This window comes from Cynocephalus volans, chromosome 3 (genome assembly GCF_027409185.1).
Source record: "Cynocephalus volans isolate mCynVol1 chromosome 3, mCynVol1.pri, whole genome shotgun sequence".
NCBI lineage: Eukaryota > Metazoa > Chordata > Mammalia > Dermoptera > Cynocephalidae > Cynocephalus > Cynocephalus volans.
In genome coordinates, this window is record NC_084462.1 from 42,014,962 (window position 1) to 42,038,258 (window position 23,297).

Below are 23,297 nucleotides of genomic sequence, written 5' to 3' on the forward strand. Positions count from 1 at the left end.
ATCATGTACAAAGATGCTTACTGCAATGTTGCGTGCACAGGCAGAAACACAGAAATAGATTTTCCATATTATGGAAAGCTTCTTATCAAAAGAATAAACTGGAAGCATGTTCATTTTGTATTGTTAAGTTGAAATAAGCTAGCTGGGAAATAATTGCAGAGGCTGATCTTTTTTAATTATTAAAAAAATCCAAACTCTATATATCTTGCTAAATGCCTGTAGAAATGGGGAGAAAGGCTTAATTCAAGAGGAGTGGGAACTGGGGGTGAAGTGGAGTTGGTATATTCTCCTTGTTCCAAAAAGCATACATTATTTTTATAACTGAAGAGAAAAACTATTAAAATAAGTTATAGTAAAATAGATCTACATGTACAGACATGAAAATAACTCCCAAACAAAATGCTAAGATGCACAAATTACAGAATACATATGGTGTGACATCATTTAGGTATTTAAAAAATTCTCTATATATGCGTATACCTACACAGACAGACATGTTCATACATGCCCATGTGTAAAAAAAGACCTAGATGGACATAACCAAATAGGCAACAGTGGTTCACCTGGGAGAGAGAAGCAGCCAAAACAGTAGCTGGGAGGAATTTTAGATTTATCTCTACTATTTCAATTTTTACAAGAATATATTTATATATTACTTATAAAAACTGAAAAGATTGAAAACTACTTTTAAAATAAATATTAACTTTACACAAAGAATTTGGTTTTAATTAATACTTATTATTAGCAATCTCTTATCAAGAAAACGTTTATTCCCACATTTTTCACCAAAGGGGTAAAATGTAAGCACTTTTCAGTTTCTATTTTCATGGTTATTTAACCATTGTGTGGGTGTATTCTACTTTTAAATTACATATCTAAGCTACACGTAAGTAAAACAGTCTTTTAAGAAATATATTTTAAAAAGTCAAGATATTTTCTAGTTCAAATCAGAATGAGCTGCTTTTCAATCATAAAAGGTCAAAAGTTTTAGCCACTGCTTACGTAATAACATATCACAATTAGCTAAGTATAAATAAACATAATTAAGCTTTATCCCCTAATTGCACTCTGCTCCTTAGATTAATGGCAGTACAAAATAGTAAATTCTCCCTGCATTTTTTGCATTAAAAATTACAAATTATATATATATATATATTAAAGTAATGACATTCAAGAACAATTTTAGTTTTATTATTTTTTTACTATATTTATCATTACACAATGTAACCATTTTTTGTGGCCCTGTACCAATTTCTCAATAAACCTCCCTCCCTCTTCCCACCTCTGATGGCCTCAGTAATGTTCTCTCCTTTTGAAAGCCAAGGAATTACTGTGATTGTTTTTTTTTTTTTTTTAATAGCTCCCACTTATGAGTGAGGCCATGTGGTATTTCTCTTTCTGTGCCTGGCTTATTTTGCTTAACATAATTTTCTCTAAGTTCATCCATGTTGCTGTGAGTGGCAGAATTTCATTCATTTTTATGGCAGAGTAGTATTCCATTTAGTACATATACCACCACACTTTTCTCATCCAGTCATCTCTCGATAGTCATTTAAAGTTGGTTCCAACTCTTGGCTACTGCAAACAGAGCTGCAATAAATACTGGAGTGCAGGCATCCCCTTCGACATGATGATTTCCATTCCTTTGGGTATATACCCAGAAATGGGATTGCTGGATCTATCTGTAGTTTTGTTTGAGGAATCTCCATATTGTTTTCCATAATGGCTATACTAATTTACAGTTCCACCAACAGTGTAGGAGGGTTCCCCTTTAAAGAACTATATAATTTGAACAGTTCTATAGATATCTGTTGTTCTGCAACAAGCAGAATGTAAACTATTTGCTTTAAAAAGATAACAAAAGCAAATAATTTCAATTAATTTTCTTCTTTCTTCCAAAATTCAAAACGTGACTAATCTTGGTATCTACCTTACAAATACAGTATTTTAACTCAAATGCTCTTCCCAATGATAACTAACAGATGGTTGTTTGTCATACAATTAGGGCCCTTGCTCCTCATATTACACAAAATGCCTGCCAGTATTCCCATCTTTGGCTACTTTTTATACGCCACTATCACTTTTTTGTCCTGTGATATAATTATTATGACTTAAAGCAATCAGCCTTTAAGAATAATATTTCATGGATGAAACTCACACCATTCTGTTAAATTTTTCATACAATTAATATCTGGAAAATTATTGCTCTTCTTAGTGCATTTCCATTATTAACCAAGAGATGGAAGCATTATTCAATAATACAATATCTACAGCAGTGCTGTTTAACAGAATTATAAAGTGAGTCAATTATATAATTTATAATCTTCTAGAATCCACATTAAATGAGGGGAATCAATTACTAAATTTTATTTAAACCAATGTATCTAAAATATTACTATAGCATGTAATTAATATAAATTATTAATGAGGTATTTTACTTTATTTTTTATGTACTCAGTCTTCAAAATCACACTTACAATAAATCTCAATTTGAACTGGCCACATTTCAAATGCTTTACATTTGTCGTGGCATATGATTATGTGTTGAGAAATGTATATCTTGAGTTACAGTATACAATGTTTTCAAACACTGAAAATGTTCTATTATGAGTAAATGTGACCACTAAGTCAAGACAAAAACTGAATTTACACACATGGAATTAATCTACAATCAGTGGTAATTTCTAAAAATACTGGTCAGGCTGTTATAATAAAAATACATTTTCCTCCAAATCATCCTTGTTACCTTAATGGCTCTCAAATAGTATTTAAGCTTTAAAAATTAATTTTTGCTATTACAAGGAAAGCTGACTTTATATAAAAACCATCTATGTTCTGAGTCAGACTCATATTTAACTGCAATACTCCAGCTCTAGTAGCCTAGAAATAAATTTCAGGCATTCTAAGGTACCTCAAGACTCTCTTATAGCATTTCTGTTTTTCTCCAGAAGAAAAGGAGATAGGTTTCGATTTTTAGATTTTTAACTTGCACATATCAATCTAATAGTAATGACCCACACATTCATCTACAAGTGTTGAGGTGGTTAAAAGCTCTATAGAAGACAGTGTTAGACAAAGAGTGTGGAAAGGAGTCTCTGAAGAGAATTTTTATAGTTCATATAAATGGACTCATTGTAAACAGAGCCTTAAGTTTTACCCAACTCACGTGTCAGAAAAGAGTAGCAGAATAACACACACAATCAGACCAGCAAAAAGTAACAGACTGTTTTAGGTGAAAAACTTCAGGTGTAAAATCACAACTGTTTGGGGCCACTTAGTGTAGGCAAAGGGTGGAGGACGGACAACTTGGTCAGCAGAGGGACTTAGAGAGACACTACAGGAGGAAGGGTGTGTTCCCCTCAGAGTGCTCCTGCAGTGCACAGCAGCAAAAGTACGCGGTGGCCAGCAGCGTGCCCCATAGCGTGCCCCAGAGACTCAATGTCTCCAATGATACAATTACCCATGAATGGCTTTCCTAAGCACCCTAGAGGGCGAATATCCTCAGAATGTTACAGCCATTGTTGATTCTCTAAATTTTATATAGAAACAAATCGATATTTACACACTGAAGATGTTCCTTGATAGCAATTAAAAAATTCTTTCTGGACTGGCACACAAAAAATTCTAGGGATGAGAAAGCAGAAGATATATACAGATTCTGAGCTGGTACTTGGGCATATAAGTGAGAAAAGTTGCCCAGGAAGTATACTGAGAAGGCAGGGACAATAATTACCCTATATCCACTATGTTGTATTTGTAAGCTAATTTCTCACAATAAGTTGTTCTTTACATGTAATCTATTTTCTAGAAATATACGTGTGCATGTGTATGCTTTTGAAAAAAATGAGAAATATTTCATTTTGACAAGTGGTTTTCAAGCAATAATCTAGATACATGTCTTTACAAACCTTACTATGTTGTACAGTTTCTTGCCTTACATGTTGGTTATTGTGACTAGCCTATTCCATCCTAATTAGAGGGAAAACAGATCTGCTGTTCAAAAGCATAATTTTTGTGGAAATGAGAGGATCTTTTTCTCACTTAAGGGATAGTGTTGTTAGGCCTTCATAGGTGGTATAATGTTTATTTTGATTAATACTCAAAGTAAACAGCCCTTTGGTTGTGTGGTATGTTTGGTAAATTTTATAACTGGAGACCAATGTTATAGTAATCTTATTTATTAAGATCCTCTCAAAAGGAATAGATGATTGTCCTACATTTTTTAAATTTGGAAATGAGATTTTTCATACATTCACTACTTTTACACATTGAACGAGTGGAACAGTCTGTTTTTGAATTTCATATTTTTTGTATTGTACTTGTAGAAGAAAAAAATTATCAGTTGATGGAGTAGATAAAATTTACACTTTTACTTTTTAAATACTATATATAAGGTATAATATTTAAGCCTGCCTTTTTGCCATTAGATCCATGATCTCTTAAGGGTTTAAATCTATCAGCAATCACTGAACACACTGTTACAACGGAAACCCATCAACTATGGTACTCCTTCAGTCTTTCCCCCCACAAAGCATATAAAAAACAAAACCTCAGGTTGGAATTTCAATATAGTAACCTAAAATTCCCAAGGATTGAAAATAACAGTTGGCTCACAAAAGTTCAGGATGGGTCATCAATGTTCCACTCACTTTAACATGTTAGATCAAACATTTTACTAAAAAAGCACTTAGTAATATTTCAAATAACAGATGACTTAAAAAAAAAAAGAAAAAGAAGAAAAAAACATCTTTCATGTTCTCCTTTAAAAAAATCCACTTTTTCCAAAACAGAGAAAAACAGTTCTTGGAACTCCAAACCATTCTCTCCTTTGCTCTTGAGTTCCAGTCACATGGGTCATCTTGCTGTTCTTCCAAGAGGGCAGGGGTATTTCCATCTCAAAAACAGCACATGCTGTCTTATTTCGGAGTGATCTTCATCTGGATGGCTCTTTCTTATCTATTTCAAGATGATATGGCCTCAGAGAAGCCTTCTTCCCTGAGCATTGTTATATGATACTGTCCCCTCTCTCTTCACTATCACACAACTGAAAAAAAATTTTTTTTTGTACAGGTACATGCACGCGCGCGCGCGCGCGCGCGCGCGCGCACATACACACACACACACACACACACACATTTATTTGCTTAAAATTCCTCTTTTCCCTATAATTTTATAATCCGTAAGAAAAAGGATTCAAAAAAGTATTTCATTGTGCTCAGTTTAAAAAAACACAAAAATGAACATCAGGATTATTGACATATGCTAATATGCTGAACTGAAAAGTACATAAAAACCACCTGACTATCAACACCTGTGACTTGATTTACAAATGCAATGACAATTTCCATACGAACATTCTAAGAACCCTCAGGTGGAGGAAGTACAGCGATGCCACCTCCTCCTGGGGCCTGGCTGAGCGCCTGTCTCCAGGACCCACGGTGACCACACTGCCTGGACATACAGCCTGGAGGCTCTCCCAGCACCCCCAAGAGGAACGCAGGGTGGATGTCCAGTGCTCAAAGACCTCTATATACCACTCAATTAACATTAAAAACATTTTTAAACCATTCAAAGTCTGTGCAATAAAGAGACACTATTAAATAGTGAAATTCACTGGTTCTTTAGAGGGAACTTTCCACTAGAGGGGTGGCGCTGTATGTTTAGACTGTAACACATGGCTTACCAGGAACCGTATTCCATCCATGACACAGATGACTCATGGTCATCCTTCAGGGTCCTAATGGTCAGCTGTGAAAAGCTGGTGTTAAGTCATACCTGAGAGTCCCTTGCTTGTACAAGCTGATGCTCAGCAGTGGCTGGATGGGCCCTGAGAGAAACTGGAGTGCTGGGAGATCGAGGGAAAGGGAAGAAATGATTTACACCTTACCAGAGCGAAGCAGACAAGGGGATCATGAGGCTGAAGGCTAGATTGCTCCTCAGGGATGTGCTGTCTGTCACCAGAACCCCAGCCAGCTCCACAACAGTGCCCCCTCCTCACTGGGTGGGCAAAGACACACATACTCCCAAAGCAGTGGCACACGTAGACAGACGTCTCCTTTGGGTCTCTGAAGGGCAGGATCCCATTCTCGCAAGCAGAAGACCCAGGCACCCACCAGATTTAACTGCAACAAAACAGAAGTGATTCTTCCCCAAGCCTACGGAGCACTTGCTGCAAATTTACTTTTAAAACAGCTGTAGGTTTCCAAGTAATTTCTGGAACATATAAATAGAGTTCCAGTGCACACGTGTGGCTGAATGACATGCAAGCCAGTCCGATTCAGAAGTCCTGTAGTTCTGAAATCTAGGGCCTCAGGATTTGAGAAAGTCCCATGATATTCTATGGCTTTTCCAGCGATGATCTTCTTCACAGCCACTTCCACTTTTTTGCCATTGAGTGTGTACAGGATGCCCCTGGTTTCCAGGATGATGTTGGGGACATGTCGCATAGACAAGCCCACACGGAGGTCCTTGTGGATCCTCTTCACCAAATCAGGCCAGAATGTGTGCTCAGAAGCCATCTTCAGGAAGAGAAGCACCCTCTCCTCCCATCCTTGTTATACTGGGGGACACACAAGCTGTCCATCACCTCCTCGAAGACTTCTACAACACTGTAGTTTCCGAGCTGCCAAACCGCACTCTGTTGGGGTTGAGTATGCTGTCACTCCAGCAAAGCAGAACAATGTCCCTGGTCTTGGGGTTGATTCTGCGGTGGTTGCTGTGCACCCAGATATCTGGGAATTTGGAGAAATACACGTTCCTGTACTTGTTGCCATTCTTATTGTTCCAGAAGTGTGTAGGCTGGCAGGGAAGCAGCTTAGTACATACCAGGTTGCCACTTTCTCTCCAAAAGGTCCTTCCTTCCACATTCCACGGCCATGCCCAGGTTCCAGGCCTGAATCTCCCCTTTATACACAGGAAAAGAATTCTTGCCCATGAAGCAGGAGATGATGTCAATGCTGCCTGAGATGGAGTCCAGCAGAACACTGCTCTTATTTTTGTAGCCATACTCGTGGCTTTGGGCTTTCAGGAGGAACCCAGTAGACAGGATCCTGAGAAACATCTGGAGACTGTGGGTTTCCACTGGCTTCACGTCTTTCTCTTTGAGCACGGACAGCCACTTGGCACCCATTCCCAGGATGGTGATGCCTATCCTGTCAACCAGGTCCCAAAGCATGTTGGGCATCAGGACCAGGGGGAGCTGTCATACGAGACCACAGATGCTCACATGGCAAGAGCGGACACCATCCAGCCAACCGTGGTGTAGTACAGGAGGATGTCGCTGCTGGTCATGTCACCGTGAAGCATGTGTTCCTTCAGGTGCTGGATGAGGATACCCCCACGGAATGCACTATGCACTTGGGTGCTCCAGTCGTGCCCGACGAAAACATGATGAAGAGAGAGTGGCCGAAGGGCAGCTGCTTGAACTCTAGCTGGGGGGGCTGGCTCGCCTGCCTGGATGGAAGAAAATCACCCAGGAACATGCTATTTGGAATCTTTGAAATGTCCATCTTCTCCCTAGAGGTAATGTGAGGAATCACCACCACTTTTTTCAAATCTGGTAGTCTTCTGACCACCTGCTGTAGCCAGCCCATGTGTCTGTGCTCTTTGCCACTGTAGACAACAGCTTCCCCAGAGAAGTGAACTTTGGCTAATTTGTGAAAACTGGTCCAGGATACCATTCACACTGAAGCACAGAGATATGGAGCTCCAGATGGCACTGATATGTGCTATGGCCAGCATCACTTCCACTGTGTGCACACTGTTGGGTAAATAACCAACAACCCGGTCTCCCTTTTTCATACCCATTCTCCTCATGGCTGCAGCAAACAAAGCCACCTCAACTCTTCAAAAGTCACCTTCACAATTTCCTCTTCACCTTCCCTTGCAACAGAAAGGGTAACTATGTCATTTTCTTTGTGCCACAGGAGGTTTTCTGCATAGTTCAGACAACTGCCTTTGAACCACTCGGGGACATCTGTGATCCCCTGTCCACATCTGGGTCCACAACCTCATCATACATGTGTGAGACGGCAATTCCAAGGAATTTCTGGAACTCTGCCCAGAAGTCTGAATATGATTCAACTGACCAATGGTACAAGTCATCATAATTCTCCAGTGCTAACTAGAAGCGGTCCATCTATGTGCTCTTCCTTCTGTCAGGCTCCCACATCACTCCAGGATCTTCCCTAACCTGGCCCACACCTCCTTGGACATGGCTGTGGCAGGGTGGCCAGGGCTGCAGCAGGGACCCAGCTGGGGTTGCCAGATGGGCAGGGTGGCGGCCTTAAATTCTTTATAGCATTTCCCACTAATAGAAATTATTTTTTCATATTTTCAAACTTATTTATCTGCTTTCATCATTTGGATATAATGTCTATAACAGCAGGGATCTTGACTAGTTTGTTCAGGACATTTATAATCATATGCTGATAACATATACATGATATTGATAAATATTTGTTAAAAGAAGAAATAGCAAGATAGTGTCCGAATTACTGGTTCAAAAAAAATCTCTCAGTCTTCACTACTGAACATTCACTATGCCATCTGTTGATCACTCAAAACCAACTGCATCAGTCAAGTTGTAAGGCAAAGGAGCCATGGAATAAAAGTCATCAATCAGTTGATTAATCTCATTGAGACACTTAATGAAGCCTATCCTTCTACCCGGCCCTTTCTATTTTTCACCGATGAAGGAGAAACAGAAAAACCAACCAACCAACCAAAAACCCCCACAAAAACAAAGGTAAAGGACTTGACAGTGTGTCTGAAAAAGAAAATGTAGTACTGCCTACACCAAATTAATTACCAATAATATCTTTGGTAATTCTTGCTTAGAATAAGGCACCTATCAAATTGGAGGTACAAAACCATTTTTACTTAAACCGAAGATTAGTAAATAAAATCTAAAAGTGAAAAGACAGTCACTTTTCCACATTTGAAATTATAAAAAATACGTTCAATTGATATATTAGAATGTTTCAACAATAATTTTCAGCCTACTGGGAAAGTTTCACGTATGTTCCAAAAAGAACTAAGCAATATCTGACAGAAACTATATGTAGTAGGATAAAAGAATACTTATAGCTCTTCTAATATCAAAGAAAACAATTATGAAAGGTTAAAGGAGAAGTAAGGTATGTAAATAACCCTAGAACTTTAATTTAAAAGCCAAGAGTTCTGTGAGGTATTAAGCAGATATATGCCCTATGTGCACATGTATCAGGAATTCCCTAGCACTCTTAGAAAACTGATAATATGGGTGACTTGTATAGATAAAAGGTTTTGATCCCAAATATATGATCTTAACTTGGCTTAACACTTGGATTTAGGATAGAAATTTTTCATTCATAAAATTTGATTTTACTATCATGTATTTGTTATAAGCCATAGCAAAGCTAACATTACTAGATTCAGAATTTAGTGGAGGCATTTCTCTCAGGAGAAATAAACAATTAATAAAGAGAGTATTTTAAATTTTTACAGTTTCAACCTTTTGAAAATAGCACTGCTCTCAAGAACTTCCGAAGCAACCATTTTCACAAAATGGATAATGCTAAATATAAATTAGACTGTTTTTCTATTTGTTAAAACACATTCCCTAAACACTTTAGACAACAGCTTAAGCCTTAGATAAACATTATCAACTTCATGGAATGACTGGGTGTAATACAAAATGTAAATCTTAACAATCCAAATCTTTCACAGTTCGACCTTATTCTATTAGTCTGAGCTTTTACTGTATTAAAATTTTTTCAATATTGCACCTGTTTATGATTAATCAATAGCACCAGTCACATTTATAAAGGTTTACAGAACAAAAAAGGTAAATATATGTTGTTCCCCTAGAAGGAAAAGCCATAAAACCAGTCTGTCAAATTAACTGTAAATACCAGGGAGAATACAATATAACCAAACAGAGCCTCAGAACATGCCCTGCAAATCAAATATTCTCTAGTTATTCAGGGACTACCGTAAGATCAATGAAATAATCTTTTCAGTGACAACTACTTGGTAATCATCAAGAAACAGTGCCACCATTAACTGCGGACTCTCTCAGTATTCCCAGTTCCTACAGTGCAAAAGTCTTAACCCAGAGTGGGCTCTGAAGCAATACTGAATAAAATATAAAACAAAGCAAACAAGCCCAGCAGCACACATGAAGGTATAAGAAAATCACTAATAATTCTCTCTATGCATGTAATTATCTTTTAATTTAAAAACAAAAACTCTAGACCTGAGATTGGTACACTTTTTCTGTAAGTGGCTCTCTTGGCTGTATAGTCTCTCTGTTACAACTTCTGAATTATGCCACTGTAGGATAGGTTTCCAATAAAACTTTACTTACGAAACAAGACAGCAGGCTGTATTTGGCCTGTAGGCTATAGTCTGCCAACCCTTGTCCTAGAAAACAGTGAGGGCACTTTCCTCATCTAGTTATAATGAAGAACAACCTCATGTGTTTTTCTCAGAATTCTCTCCATACATTTGCTCTCTAAGAAAACACTATCACGCAGAGGAACATAAGTAGGTCATTACAACAATGGAACTGTTTATAGATTTTTGTTCCCTGAAGATTAAGTAGCAATTAAGCTACTTTCTTTCTTTCTCTACACCAGCAAGGTCAAAGATTTGAGTTAAAAGAACAAGAGCTTTAATCCTGGCCCCAATCCCTCATCAACTCTGTAACCCTGGACTTTACCACAATCTCTCAACTTTACCTACAGAGTGAGGAAATCTTTGTAGAAATGGCTAAATATGAGCAGATGTGGAAGCATTTGAAAACTCTAACTACTACTAATCACCATAATAATGATAGTAGCAAACACTTGTGCCAGGTATTGCAATTGATTTAATTCTGAAGACAACTTTGTGATGCACGACCTGCCTACTTTACCGCAGATGAGGACACTGAAGCAGAGAGGTTTCAAAGTTATGCAAGCAACCAATGGCAGGCCAGGACTTGAACCCAGGAAGTCTGTCTCCAAAGCCCAAAGAAATTGCTATGTTCTATCGCCTTTCACAAAATGAAGAGATCAGCAGATAATCTAAAGACATACAAAAATATTCAGAAATCTAGGAAGAGAACACAGCAGGGCTGATGCTTACCAAGACAGACTTCTTTATACAGTAAATTGAAACTTTTCTCACAGAGACCAAGTCAGTTTGATATCACTTCTTTAAAAACAAAAATTTAAATAACATTTATAAAACAAAGACATTTATACAAGCGAAATTAAATAAAAATAATAGACTATATAGAGGTCTCATGGTGTTTTGTAGTACTAGCATTTTACTCTTATAATGTATCTAAATTGTTCCTCAAAATGCAAGGTATCCTCTAAATTAAAACTCCACTATTATTTGAATTTTAAGATTAACTATAGGGGGAATATGAAATCTTTAAGCAACTGTCCATAGGGAGGTTACTGAAGTTTCAGAAATTCTCACCACAAAAATCTGGAAAGAATTTGAAGACTTTTTTCCTCCTACAGTTGAAGTACTACCTTTTCTTTTACATGCTCTCTTTCTAACCTGTGGTTCCCAAATCCGGGAGTGCACAGAAGCTTAAAAAAAGGTATTCCCTACCTCTGTTTCCGATAAACTGAGAGTAGGCCCCAGGATTCTGTATTTTTAAACGTTCCCATATAACTGGTGCTACCCATAAGACTACTTAAGGCTCCTAAGAGAAGAAGTAAAACACCCCAATATAACATAAAAATGATAGAAACAAAACAAAACACCTCTTCAAGTTTTAAGTTAAGGTTACAGATGTCAAGTGTTTAGAAAATCTAAACGAAAAAAGTAGATGTCAAAAAGAACTATCTAAGATTTACAATTTGCTTATAATCAAAACAAATGGACAAGATTTTGAGATTTTGATTAATATCTTTTTAAATGGGAGATCACAAATCACATCCAAATTGCTTGATATCAGTGTGGCTTCTAGGTGGGAAATGTGTTAAAATGATAGTTGCTCCCATGAATCATCAAAGGTGTTAGTTATATCACTGTGTAGGTGTTGTGGCAGCAGTCCTTTTCCTGATAACATCTGTGCTGTGTCAAGGAGATTTTAGCATTAATATATTAAACTGCAGCAGTTAAAAATAAGCATAAGTTATAAGATATTAAGCCAATTCTGCATGTGGCATACCATAATATTTTTAAAAAAAATCATTATAACCTTAAAATAAAAATCAAAGTTGACATATAAATCTAAAATTTGAAATTTAGAAAGAATCAGCTTCACAAATACCTAAAAACTATAGTGAACACAATAATTGCAACCATATTCATAGCAGTTACTAGTTATCCTCTTCTCTTACTAGTTCCCATTTTAGTAGAAAGCCAAACACCTTTGCGAATTATAGTTTTAAGAACCATCTCACTATGGTTTCTGAGAACCTTTAAGAAAGCTCTCTCCTGCCTAGGTACTCCCCTCTCTTCATTTACTCTTTCCTCGTATCCTCACCTTTCTAAGCAAAAGTGCTCCCTGTGGCCTAGTTCTTGGCTTTCTCTCCATATTGTTTCTCTTAGCAATTTTAGTGGCTTTTATGGCTTCAGCTAACACCTCTATGCTGGTAAGTCCCTCATCACTTCTCCAATCCTAGACCACAATCTCTTCAGTTCTGTATCTGAATGTCTTTTTCTTTCCAACTTTACTGAGTTATAATTGAGAAATAAACACTGTATATAATTAAAGTATGCAATATATTGTTTTGATACACATAAAAATTGTGAAATGAGGACGACAATCTAATTAACATATACATCATCTCACACAGTTATCTTTTTTCATGTGTTTGATGAAAATACTTAATATCTACTTACTACTGTTTAGCAAATTTCAAGTATACAATACATTATTATTAACAATAGTAACCATACTGCTCATTGGGCCTCTAGAACTTACTCATCTTATAACTGAAACTTTGTACCCTTTGACCAACATGTCCTCCTTTCTCCCCATGCCTCTGGTACCTGGTAACCACCCTTCTGCTCTCTGTGAAGCAGAACTACTTTCTATGAGTTCAACTTTTTTAGATTCCAACACAAGTGAGATCATGCAGTATTTGTCTTCCTGTGCCTTGCTTATTGCACTTAGAATAATGTCCTCCAGGTTCATCCATTTTATTACAAATGGCAGAATTTCCTTCCTTTTAAAGACTGTATAATATTCCACTGTGTGTGCGCGCATGTGTGTGTATATATACCATGTATACATACCACATTTTCTTTATCTATTCATCTGCTGATGTACATCTAAGTCGATTCCATATCTTGGTTATTGTGAATAATGCCACAATGACAATAATAATAATGGGAATGCAGATAACTCCTCCAGATAGTGCTTGATTTCCTTTGGACAAACACCTAGCAGTGGGATTGCAAGATCATATGGTGGTTCTATTTTTAATTTTTTGAAGAACTTCCATAGTGTTTTCCATTATGGCTGCAACAAATTTACATTCCCACCAAGAAAAGGTTCCCTTTTCTCCTAAACTGTCTCTAGCTCTGGACCCACATTTTTTAAGTGCCTTCAAATTTCCATATGGACTGCTGTTAACCACAGGTCAGTTAGTGGCCCTGGAATCTTCAAAAATGATACGTAAAATACTGCATGTATGTGCACAAGAGCATTCTCCTGGAGAGATGGGTCATGATTTTCTACAGATTCTCAAATGTATATGTAACCCCAAAGACAAGATAAATTCAGGCAAGTCATATACTACTAGCATACCAGACCCTTTGGCATAAATACCAGACAGTGAATTTTTTAAAAGGGAAAACAAAGTTCAGGTTAATCTATTAAAGGACTTCTACTATAGTTAACCTTCCCAAATAGATTCCTGGAGCTTGTATTTTTTGTAAATAAAATTTTATTCAAACACAGCCATGCCCATTCATTTACACACCATCTACAGCTGCTTTTGTGCTATGAAGATAGTTGAGTAGTGACAGAAACTGGATGGCCTGCGTGCCTAAAATATTTATTATCTGGCCCTTTAAGAAAGTTTGACTGTCCTCTGTTATTCTAGATAAGAAATGACTACACTAAGAAAGAAAAACACATCTAATCTCGAATAACAACAACAAAAAAATCTATCTTCTCATTTTATTTATAAGCAATTCCAGATCCATGTATCAAGCAAACATAATTATTTTATTTTAAACAATAAGAGTGTTACTACCTGCCATTGCTGGGCTGCTGTGGAGAGTGTCTGGAATGATCAGAAGGCTCTGACCGTTGGTCAGGAGATCGTGACCGGCTGCGGCGGGGAGGCCTGTCATGGGATCGGTTGGAATGATCTGATGCTAGTGACTGAATTTCTGAAATGTCTGTTAAATAAAAGGATGCCATTTATTTTCTCATGAAATGATTACAGCAAAGTATAAGGTACTCAAACAATAATGGAAATAAGCTACTAAGTATAATCTCATATAAAATGACCAATTTAAACAATTTCATCAGCCAGTGATCAAATCAATAGTGGTGAACTGCCTCTGGGGAGGATGGTGGGGGGTGATATATATATATATATATATATATATATATTTGTAATATTAAGATTTTGAAGGTGTTTGGCTTGTAGAAAATTATCATTTTACTCAAAGATGTCCAATCTTCCTACTACTTTAAGAAACGGGTAACTGAGAGGGAACCTTCTAACACAATAGTACTCACCATCTCTCTCGGAGGCATTAGCAGAGTGGATACTGTCAGAAAGATCAGGGACGTTCAATAAGGTAGCCCGTTCATCTCTTTGAACTACCATTTTTAACTTGCCTTTAGACCTTTCTATCAATGTCTTTGCATCTGTCAATGACATATTTTCTGTCACAGTACCATTTATCTGCAATAGAAAAAAAACTATAGGTGAACGTAAATGACAATCAAAATACAAGTTAACTTAGTCTGTTATAAACCGGAATATCCAAACTACTTCTTGGCTTGCTGTAAGAACTGGAATATTCTCTTTATACCTTTCGCAATTATCAAAGTATTCTACCTTCATAAAATGTTAAAATTTTTATTATTCTGTTACTCTGTCAGAAAACCCCAAATTAGCATCCCCTAATTCCTCCCCCAAAGTCTGCCACATTCTATTACTTATAAGCAAACTAATAAAACAATCATTTCAGTAATATCTGGAACAACTGTCAAAACCACTTAAGGTGGAAGAACAGACTTATCTATCCAAAAAGTAGCTCCTGCTGGTGAATAATACACATTTGTAGCAATTAATTCTCTCAGGATGACCCCATACCTAAAGTATCAGTGCTGACACCTAATAATGAACAGTGGCAATTCAAATCCCTTTCCCCCAAACACTGATTTTTAATTCTCTTTGGTAAAATTTTTTCAAACATCAGCCGAGTATGATATATAACTCTAGAACTTGTTTTCTATTTCAGTTCATTAAAATGTAAGAATATGATTATACCTTCAATACAACATCGCCTTCTTGAATGTTGCCATCTCTTGCTGCCAAACTATCTTGTGAAATTTCCTTTACAAATATATGACTGGCCAATCGAAGACCATATTCTGAAATAATATATTTAAATGTCTTTAATGTAAAATCCTGATACTTAGAGTTTACAAGACTAATTAATCACTACATAAAGAGAGATTTTTAGTATAATTAATAATAAGAAATTTGGCCACACTACAAATAAGATACTTCCTCTAATCATCAAAAAATGTGCAATGTCAGCAAGAAAAATAAAATGAATGTGTGTAGTTCAAACAACAGACTGACACAGACACACTGTGTTCCCATTTTGCCAAAAGGGAGAATGTCCTAAAGAGAACACCATTTCCTTCTGACCATGTATTGAAACACTAGTTTCTCAGAATGTTTAATACAATTCTAAAAAGTAAATTGCTTGAGGATTAAAAGACTTTGGAAAGGTTCACAATTATGTTGATGATTGTTATCAAGCATGTACTATTTTAATTTTTTCCTACTCTTAGAGAAAAAGTATTTCTGATCCTACATCTCTGACACTGAAGAGACAAACTCAGAGCATTAGTATAAACTGCTGTGTATTAATGCAAAGGCTTACTTACAACTGGCTGAAATGGGCAGGAGTTAAAATACCAGTTCTTTCCTTTGCATAACCAACAAAGTATCCAAGAGTGAGGCAACATTAATTCTATTTGTGGGAGAAGGAGTGGTCAAAGATAGGAAGTTACCAAGAGAGTCCAGAGAACTGCTCATGTTCTTTCAACAGCTGTAGAAAATGTATTTTTTAAAAACAAGACTACTGACTACACCTATCAGTATGCCAATAGGAAAAGGATCATTCCTGGTTCTGTGAGGAGACAGAGAAGGACTCTTTATTACATTAAAAAAAAAAAAAAAAAAACCAAGATGGAAAACAGAAAACTTTTTAATATGGGATAAAGTAGAAGACCCGCTATGCAGGGGTCTAAAAGTTACATTAGAGTTACAGTTTAACTTAAGGCAAATATACAAAGAGTGCTCATAAGCAGAGGGTTCCAAAAAAATTTTTTTTTCACAGTTAAAAAAATTTTTTTAATGCAATATTGGTTAAGACTGTTCTTATTCAGGATTAAAAACTTCTAAATAACCATTACATAGATGACTCAAAAATATTCCTTATATATTAGTTTATTCATTTATTCCAAATATTTCCATGGGCACATAATAATTATGTGCCAGGCTCTGTGGATAAAGCAGCAAACGACAGACAGTCCCTCCACTTTGGCAACTTACACAGTCAATGAAGAAGATGTCACCATGTCAATTACAAGTGCTATGAAGAGTTGAGATAGTGGAAATACAGGCTTCTGTGTCTAATGGGAGTCAAAGAAGGCCTCCCTGAGGAGGAAATACTAAAGCTAAAACCTTATCTAAGAAATACTAACACTAAACCTGAAGAGTGTGTTTGTGTGTGGGGGGTGATGGCGGAGTGTTGGTGGAACAGTTCAAAACAAATGCATCAAAAGATATGAAGGAAAAAACCTGGAAGGTCTGATGAAGTCATAAGTCTAGTTAGCTGAGACTGGGAAGGAAAAGAGGGATGAAAGAATAAGACAGGGAGAATAGTCAAGAGGATTCTCCAGTTATGTGAAGGAGTCTGTAAATCAACGGAGAGAGATCCAGAGATCAGTTATGAGACTGAATTAGTCCACTTAAGAGATGATGGTGACTTGGAAAGGGGTGGTGGCAGTGGAGAAAGACTGAAGTGGGATGAATAACAGTGGTTGCAGTGGACTGAATTAAGTCCCCCCAAAACTCACTGAAGCTTGAATTGTGATCCCAAGTTTTATGTATTAGAAACTTAGCCCCCAGTGTGACTGTTAAGAGGGTGGGAAATCCTATTATGGTAACTGAAAGGTGGAGCCTTGAACAGGTGATTGGATTATAGAACCATGCAGTAGTAAATGGATTAAAAATGGTTGTCAGAGGTGTTGTTCAGAGAGCTTTAAAAGAAGAGGAGAGTCTGTCTTGCTCTCTCTGCTCTCTCTGCTTCCACCATCTTGCAATGTGAGACCTCTGGGTCACTGTTGCCACCACCAGATGGACTTTGGACTTCCTAGTCTCAGAAACTGTAAGCAATAAATTTTGTTTTTCTTTATAAGTCACCCAGTTTCAGGTATTTTGTTATGAACAATAGGAACAGACTAATATAGTGGTATTTAAGAAAGTAGCACATTATTCACTGTGCATAGGAAAAAGAGATGTCAAGAGTAATTGATTACCATAATTAATTACCATGTTATACATGTCTGGCTTGATAAATTGGGTAGACAGGAATATATTTAATCAGATACTTCATAACAAATGAGGAAAAATTTTAAGAGGGAAATGTATTATGAATATGCCTAATAGTAAACCGAACACAAGCACGTACAGATTTGAGAAATAAGTTTTGCCATTTTCAGCAGTGACCTGAGATTGCCTTAAAAAATTATGTTTAGTGGAAAAACAGAGTCTAGAAAGAAACCTACAGAACACTGAAGGGTAGGATGAGGAGAATGAGCTTGCAAAGGATACAGGAAAAAAAAGTGTGTGTGTTTTGTGGGGGGAACCCAGAAGAATGTAGTATCACAAAAGCCCAAAGAGGACATTGTTTATAGGGAGTAGTTAACTCTGTGAAACAGCACTGCAATGGCAAGACAAAGATTAAAAAGTTTCTACTGGATTTAGTGTGAACAGTTTTGGGGGTGGGATGAATAGACACTAGATAAGAGTGGGTTGAAGAGTGAGTGACAAAATGAAGTAGAAACAGCAAGTGCAGACAACTTTACTGAGAAGTCCACTACTGGAGGTCGGGGTTGGGGTGGGATGGAGTAACTTGAAGGAGATATGTCAGGTAGCAAAGCAGACCACACAGAGCCTTCATAATATTCTCACGCATTTTTGTCAAAATGATGATGCCCACCACAGCAGGAGGAAACCACAATCAGATTTTTAAAAAAAAATAACATTTGATGAGGAGTGAGAGAAAGCAACTGGGCTTCACTTTCAAAAGTTTTAAAGAAGTCCTACATTATGGAGAAATGCCCTATATGCGGTTCCTTCCCTTTGATCCCTACACTCAAAAAACAGTCCACCAAAAAAATACAAAGACTCCAGATTTCTCCCCATGGTTATTACGAGGGTATTTCAAAAAGTTCGTGAAAAGATAGGTTCGTTTTACCCTTTAATTCTATTTTTCCACAAACTTTTGGAAGTACACTCTTACTATTACTGATCCTAACAGCTAATTTCAATTTGGTAATGCTGTGACATTTCTTGTTATCATTATTTGGATTTGGATGTTCTCATCACAACAACAACTCCAAAATCCAACTAGTGGATAATTTATTTGGAGTGCTACCTGCTGCTCCAACAAAATGATTTGAGAAGAGCAAATGGACACTCCCTGGAGCCTGCCACAACAGAATTACAGCAACGGAACACAAACACAAAGACAACAAAGCAGAGCAATGAAGAGATAGTAACTGCATTTCTCATTAAAATTAGTCTTAAGGGCCAGGCCGTGGCTCACTCAGGAGAGTGTGGTGCTGATAACACCAAGGCCACGGGTTCGGATCCCATATAGGGACGGCCGGTTGCTCACTGGGTGAGCGTGGTGCTGACAACACCAAGTCAAGGGTTAAGATCCCCTTACTGGTCATCTTTTATTTAAAAAAAAAAAAAAAAAAAGAGAGAGAGAGAGAAAAGAAAAAAAAAAATTAGTCTTAAAATTTTCATGTGGAGACAATAACGGAAGAGTTGGTAGAGAATACCTTCATTTTTCCGGGATTTCACCAATGTGACTTTGGTGGGTCTGGCAGGCTGACTGGAGGCCAGTGATCGCCTGTCTGACCGTGGAGACAAGCTTCGCTCTCTACTTGCACTTCTATCCCTTGCCCAACTCTTCTCACTCCTTCTGTTAACCAGACCACCACGGCCACTTCTTGGATCATGTACTTCCTCATCATAACTATCTTCTTCATGATCAGACACTGGTTCAGGGTCAGGACGACTTACTGGTATCTGAACTTTCTTCTTCCTTCGAATGGTCTGCAAAGAAAAAAAGATTACAAAGTAAGCCAACTTTCACATATGTACTTTTGGTTCCTAAGAGATTGGAACAATACACTTCTCTTGTCCCATATTAACTAAAATACGAATCAGAGAGCCAAACAATTACAACAAATTAAGAAGTACTCTTCCATAATGGTTGTATTTCTTGCTCTCCGAACTGGTTAAGCACCAAATTAGGCATAGTGGGCCTAATAAAGTTCTTATTTACTGCATTCAGAAACACCTTCCAGGTGTAATAACCACAAGCTTACAGGATAACTAATAATTGTTGGTGATCTTAATAAAGGATGGGCACTATACTCTAATGACATCAAATATACTATGGATGCTAACAAAACCATAGCAAACTTGCAAGCCCAACTTGATTACTTAAAAATTTCAGAATGCCTCAGTATCAAGGCCCACAATTGCCCTGCCAGACTTCTAACACAGAAATTTATTGTATCTCCACACTAACATTCAACTTAGTATGTTGAAGCTTATTAACTCAGTTATACTTCACCAACACAAACTGCTTGCATTATCTCTCCAATTTGTAACTTCTGGTCTAGGTGCAAATTCTTTCTTCTGTCATTCTTTTCTCAATGACTTTGGTAACTGGCTATTTTCCCTGTCCACTTATCTCCTTCATTCTCCGTAAGTTCAAGATCACACTCTGAGTGAGTGACCCCATAATCCCTGGACTGTACTTTGCCTTACTACACTGGTACACATTTGATCACATCAGAGATCTGCAAGATCTTCTTGGATAATACTCCTTTGTCTTCTACTTCTGACACCTTGACCTACTGAAACTTTTCACTGTTCATCTTATTTCCGATTCCTCCATCCTCTCCTATTCTCTCAGTCCATCAATTTCCTCCTGGTTTCATGTGTCTTCCTTCCAAGTTTTCATGAGATGCCATGCTGCCATATTTAAACAACTTTCTCTTGACTCCTCAATCATCCACCATGACACACTCCAGTCCTGTAATACTTTCACTTTTGCATAGCTGCATTTCCACACTTTGCTGATTTCATCCTCTATAAATTCATTTTACTTGACAGAATTCTTGCTCTTCTTCAGCAATCTCTTCATCTACATCTTGTTGCCTCCCTATGAAATCTGCTAACATAGGTATTCCAAAACTGTTCTCCAAGATTCCAATCACTGAGCCCACTTTATGAAGTTCAATGCCACTTCACTCCTCCCTCCACTCCTAAATTTTTTCAGTACCTCACTTATTCAGTCCTCCTCATTCTGATCTCAAAAACCAAATTGATCCTCTTACTGTGTGGACAAAACCCTTCTATTTGAGCTCTTATTCTCATCCCTATCCCTACCCACCTCCAAGACATTTTTTCATCAACTACTATCCTCCAAGTTACTTGCAACTTTAATATCTCCCTATTCACCTCAAGTTTTTCCCCTGCTGACTAATCTCCCAATTGATCTTCTATTCTTCTGTCCTGCTACTCACCTCCAAGTTGTCATCTTATCTCTTCTATTCATAGCTAAATTTCTTCAAAGGGCTACCTACACTTAATACTGCTGCTTCCTACTACTACTGCCAAAAGTGATCAGAGCCTTTCTGAGGAAACAACATTGAAACTGAAGGTTGAGAAGAGGCCAGCATGTGAAAAGGACAGCCAATGCCCTGTTATGAACTGAGAGGGAGAAGATTGCTTTTGCCTTTGGTGCTTTTGCCTTCTCAGTGCACTCCCCATAGCTGAGGCCTTTATCAAGTAACATTTACTATAATGCATTCCTAACCAACTCCCTGCTTTTTTAAGTCTCACCTGTATTTCAATCTCCATCATACTCTACTAGAAGGAATACTTTGTATTAGCACTTTAATCTTTTTTTCCTTCCTCGTAGCGTATGAACAAAAAGTCATCAGCTGAGCACTCAAGCTTTCCCTATCATTCCTGTAAGAGAATGCTACCTTTTTGGAATTCCACTGTACCTGAATTACTCTCAATCTCGGATGACATGAATTACGGTTATAAGTGCATGTAACCCATCTAGCTTACTAACATTCAAGTGTCTTAAGATGTTCCTTGCCATGCATTTATAACTATACATATAATGAAACATTTGCTTAACTTACTGAAAAATAACTAATTCCATTATAATTTTCCACTTATAATATGAGTTAACAATTATAAACCGACATGAATGATACGTAGCAGGTTGACAACTATGCTTGATTTTAATGCCACAAAAATTTTTGGAACAGAAATTTTGAGAAAAAAAATTCTTACTTCAAAATAGTTTAGCTGAATTAAATAGTCAAAGGTAAAATAAAATGAAACAAAATCATGTAAGTGCTAGAATAAAATTCAGGCCAGAGTCTTTTTTCATTCTGCTAAGGTAAAGACTTTTGTAAGCATGTCACCAAAGGCAGAACTAATAGATGAAAGTCTGACAGATACAACAGCATAAAAACTAAAACATTACCCATGTTGTAATAAAATGATATAAAAACAATTTACACACAGTCACTCACAAAAGCAATTAGAAAAACAATATATGCAGTACCTATGATAAAAGGATAATAATTTTAATACATAAAACAATCTAGTATGACCATCACCACCACCAAAGGACACAAACAAACAAAAGAAGAAACATAAATGGGTAGTAAATATACTGCAAAAGGATCAAACCCACATGTGATTTAAAATATTTCATTTGAAATATTTAGGTTTATTTTATCAGTTTGACACAAACTTAAAAAGTACTGATAAAAAGTAAACTCTCAATATCCTATTGGTTTTCTGAACAGCAAACTGGCAATACATACATCAAAAGTCATTTATGCCCTCTGACTCTCAAAAGCCACTCGTAGGAAGTTATTCTTAAAAAGTATCTAAACAAGTAGATAGACATATGACCAGCTAGGTAGAATAAGCTCAGGATCAACAGCAAAAGCAAGAAATTTAAAGCTTATTGAACTTATAAAAACCAACAAAATTGGTCATAAGAATTGGCCATTTGCTTCTGTAAACACTACAATCTCATGTTATAAAAACTGTTTAAAAACTTTATCATACACTAGGCAGTCTGTATATTAACTGCAATTTAAAAATAACATAGTTGTAAAAATACAATCACAACGAGGTTGTGAAAACATACAAAATAGAAGATGTCTGTTATGTGGAACAATGCAGTACCAAATACTGGTTCTACTGCAATGTGAGAAAACTCTCACCTCATCAGCAATGACGCTGGTACAGAGATAAGCCATACAGCAAGACAGCCCACACAGGGTGAGAGGGCCTCACAACTATTTGGTGCACTGTCTCAGGGAATGCCCTTCTCAGCTCTTACATCTCACAGAGGTTAAAACTCAATGCGAGCCTCCCCTCACACCACCTCCCATCCTTTCTGTTGTGTCCACTGTGGTTCTGAGTGTCAGCTGGAAGGTAGAAAGATTCTCAATGGACAAAGCAGGACAGACCACCTAACAATCCAGCCTCGTCTTCCTGTTCTGTACACCTGAGCTAAGGCTTCAAGCGGTGTCTTCATCAGTCCTTTCAGAGGCAAGGTGGGCAAAAACTAGACAGGAGCAAGGTAGGTGAAGGAGCTAATGTGTTCCTAAATGTGGATATCCTTTTAAATATGACTTTTACATTCAATCTGTTCTGTGCCACATTTGCCAATTTTTAACTGTGACTAAAGACAATTATCAAGAGTTAAGTGAACTTCTTTTCCCTTACTTTAAAAAAAAGTGACTTCTCAGAGAA

General features: G+C 37.1%; 1 protein-coding gene and 1 pseudogene across 2 annotated transcripts in view; both read right to left on the minus strand.

Moving 5' to 3' along the window:
- TJP1 (tight junction protein 1) overlaps positions 1 to 23,297 on the minus strand; it is a 252,751-nt gene that overhangs the window by 38,314 nt on the left and 191,140 nt on the right. For both annotated transcript variants that reach the window (XM_063091981.1, XM_063091982.1), the window contains 4 exons: positions 19,268 to 19,544; positions 15,447 to 15,550; positions 14,687 to 14,855; positions 14,193 to 14,340 (listed from right to left, as the gene is read on the minus strand). In XM_063091981.1, coding sequence (XP_062948051.1) covers positions 14,193 to 14,340; positions 14,687 to 14,855; positions 15,447 to 15,550; positions 19,268 to 19,544 — 698 coding nt within the window. The remainder of the gene's footprint in view (positions 1 to 14,192; positions 14,341 to 14,686; positions 14,856 to 15,446; positions 15,551 to 19,267; positions 19,545 to 23,297) is intronic.
- Positions 6,156 to 8,170, minus strand: LOC134371687 (acetoacetyl-CoA synthetase-like; annotated as a pseudogene).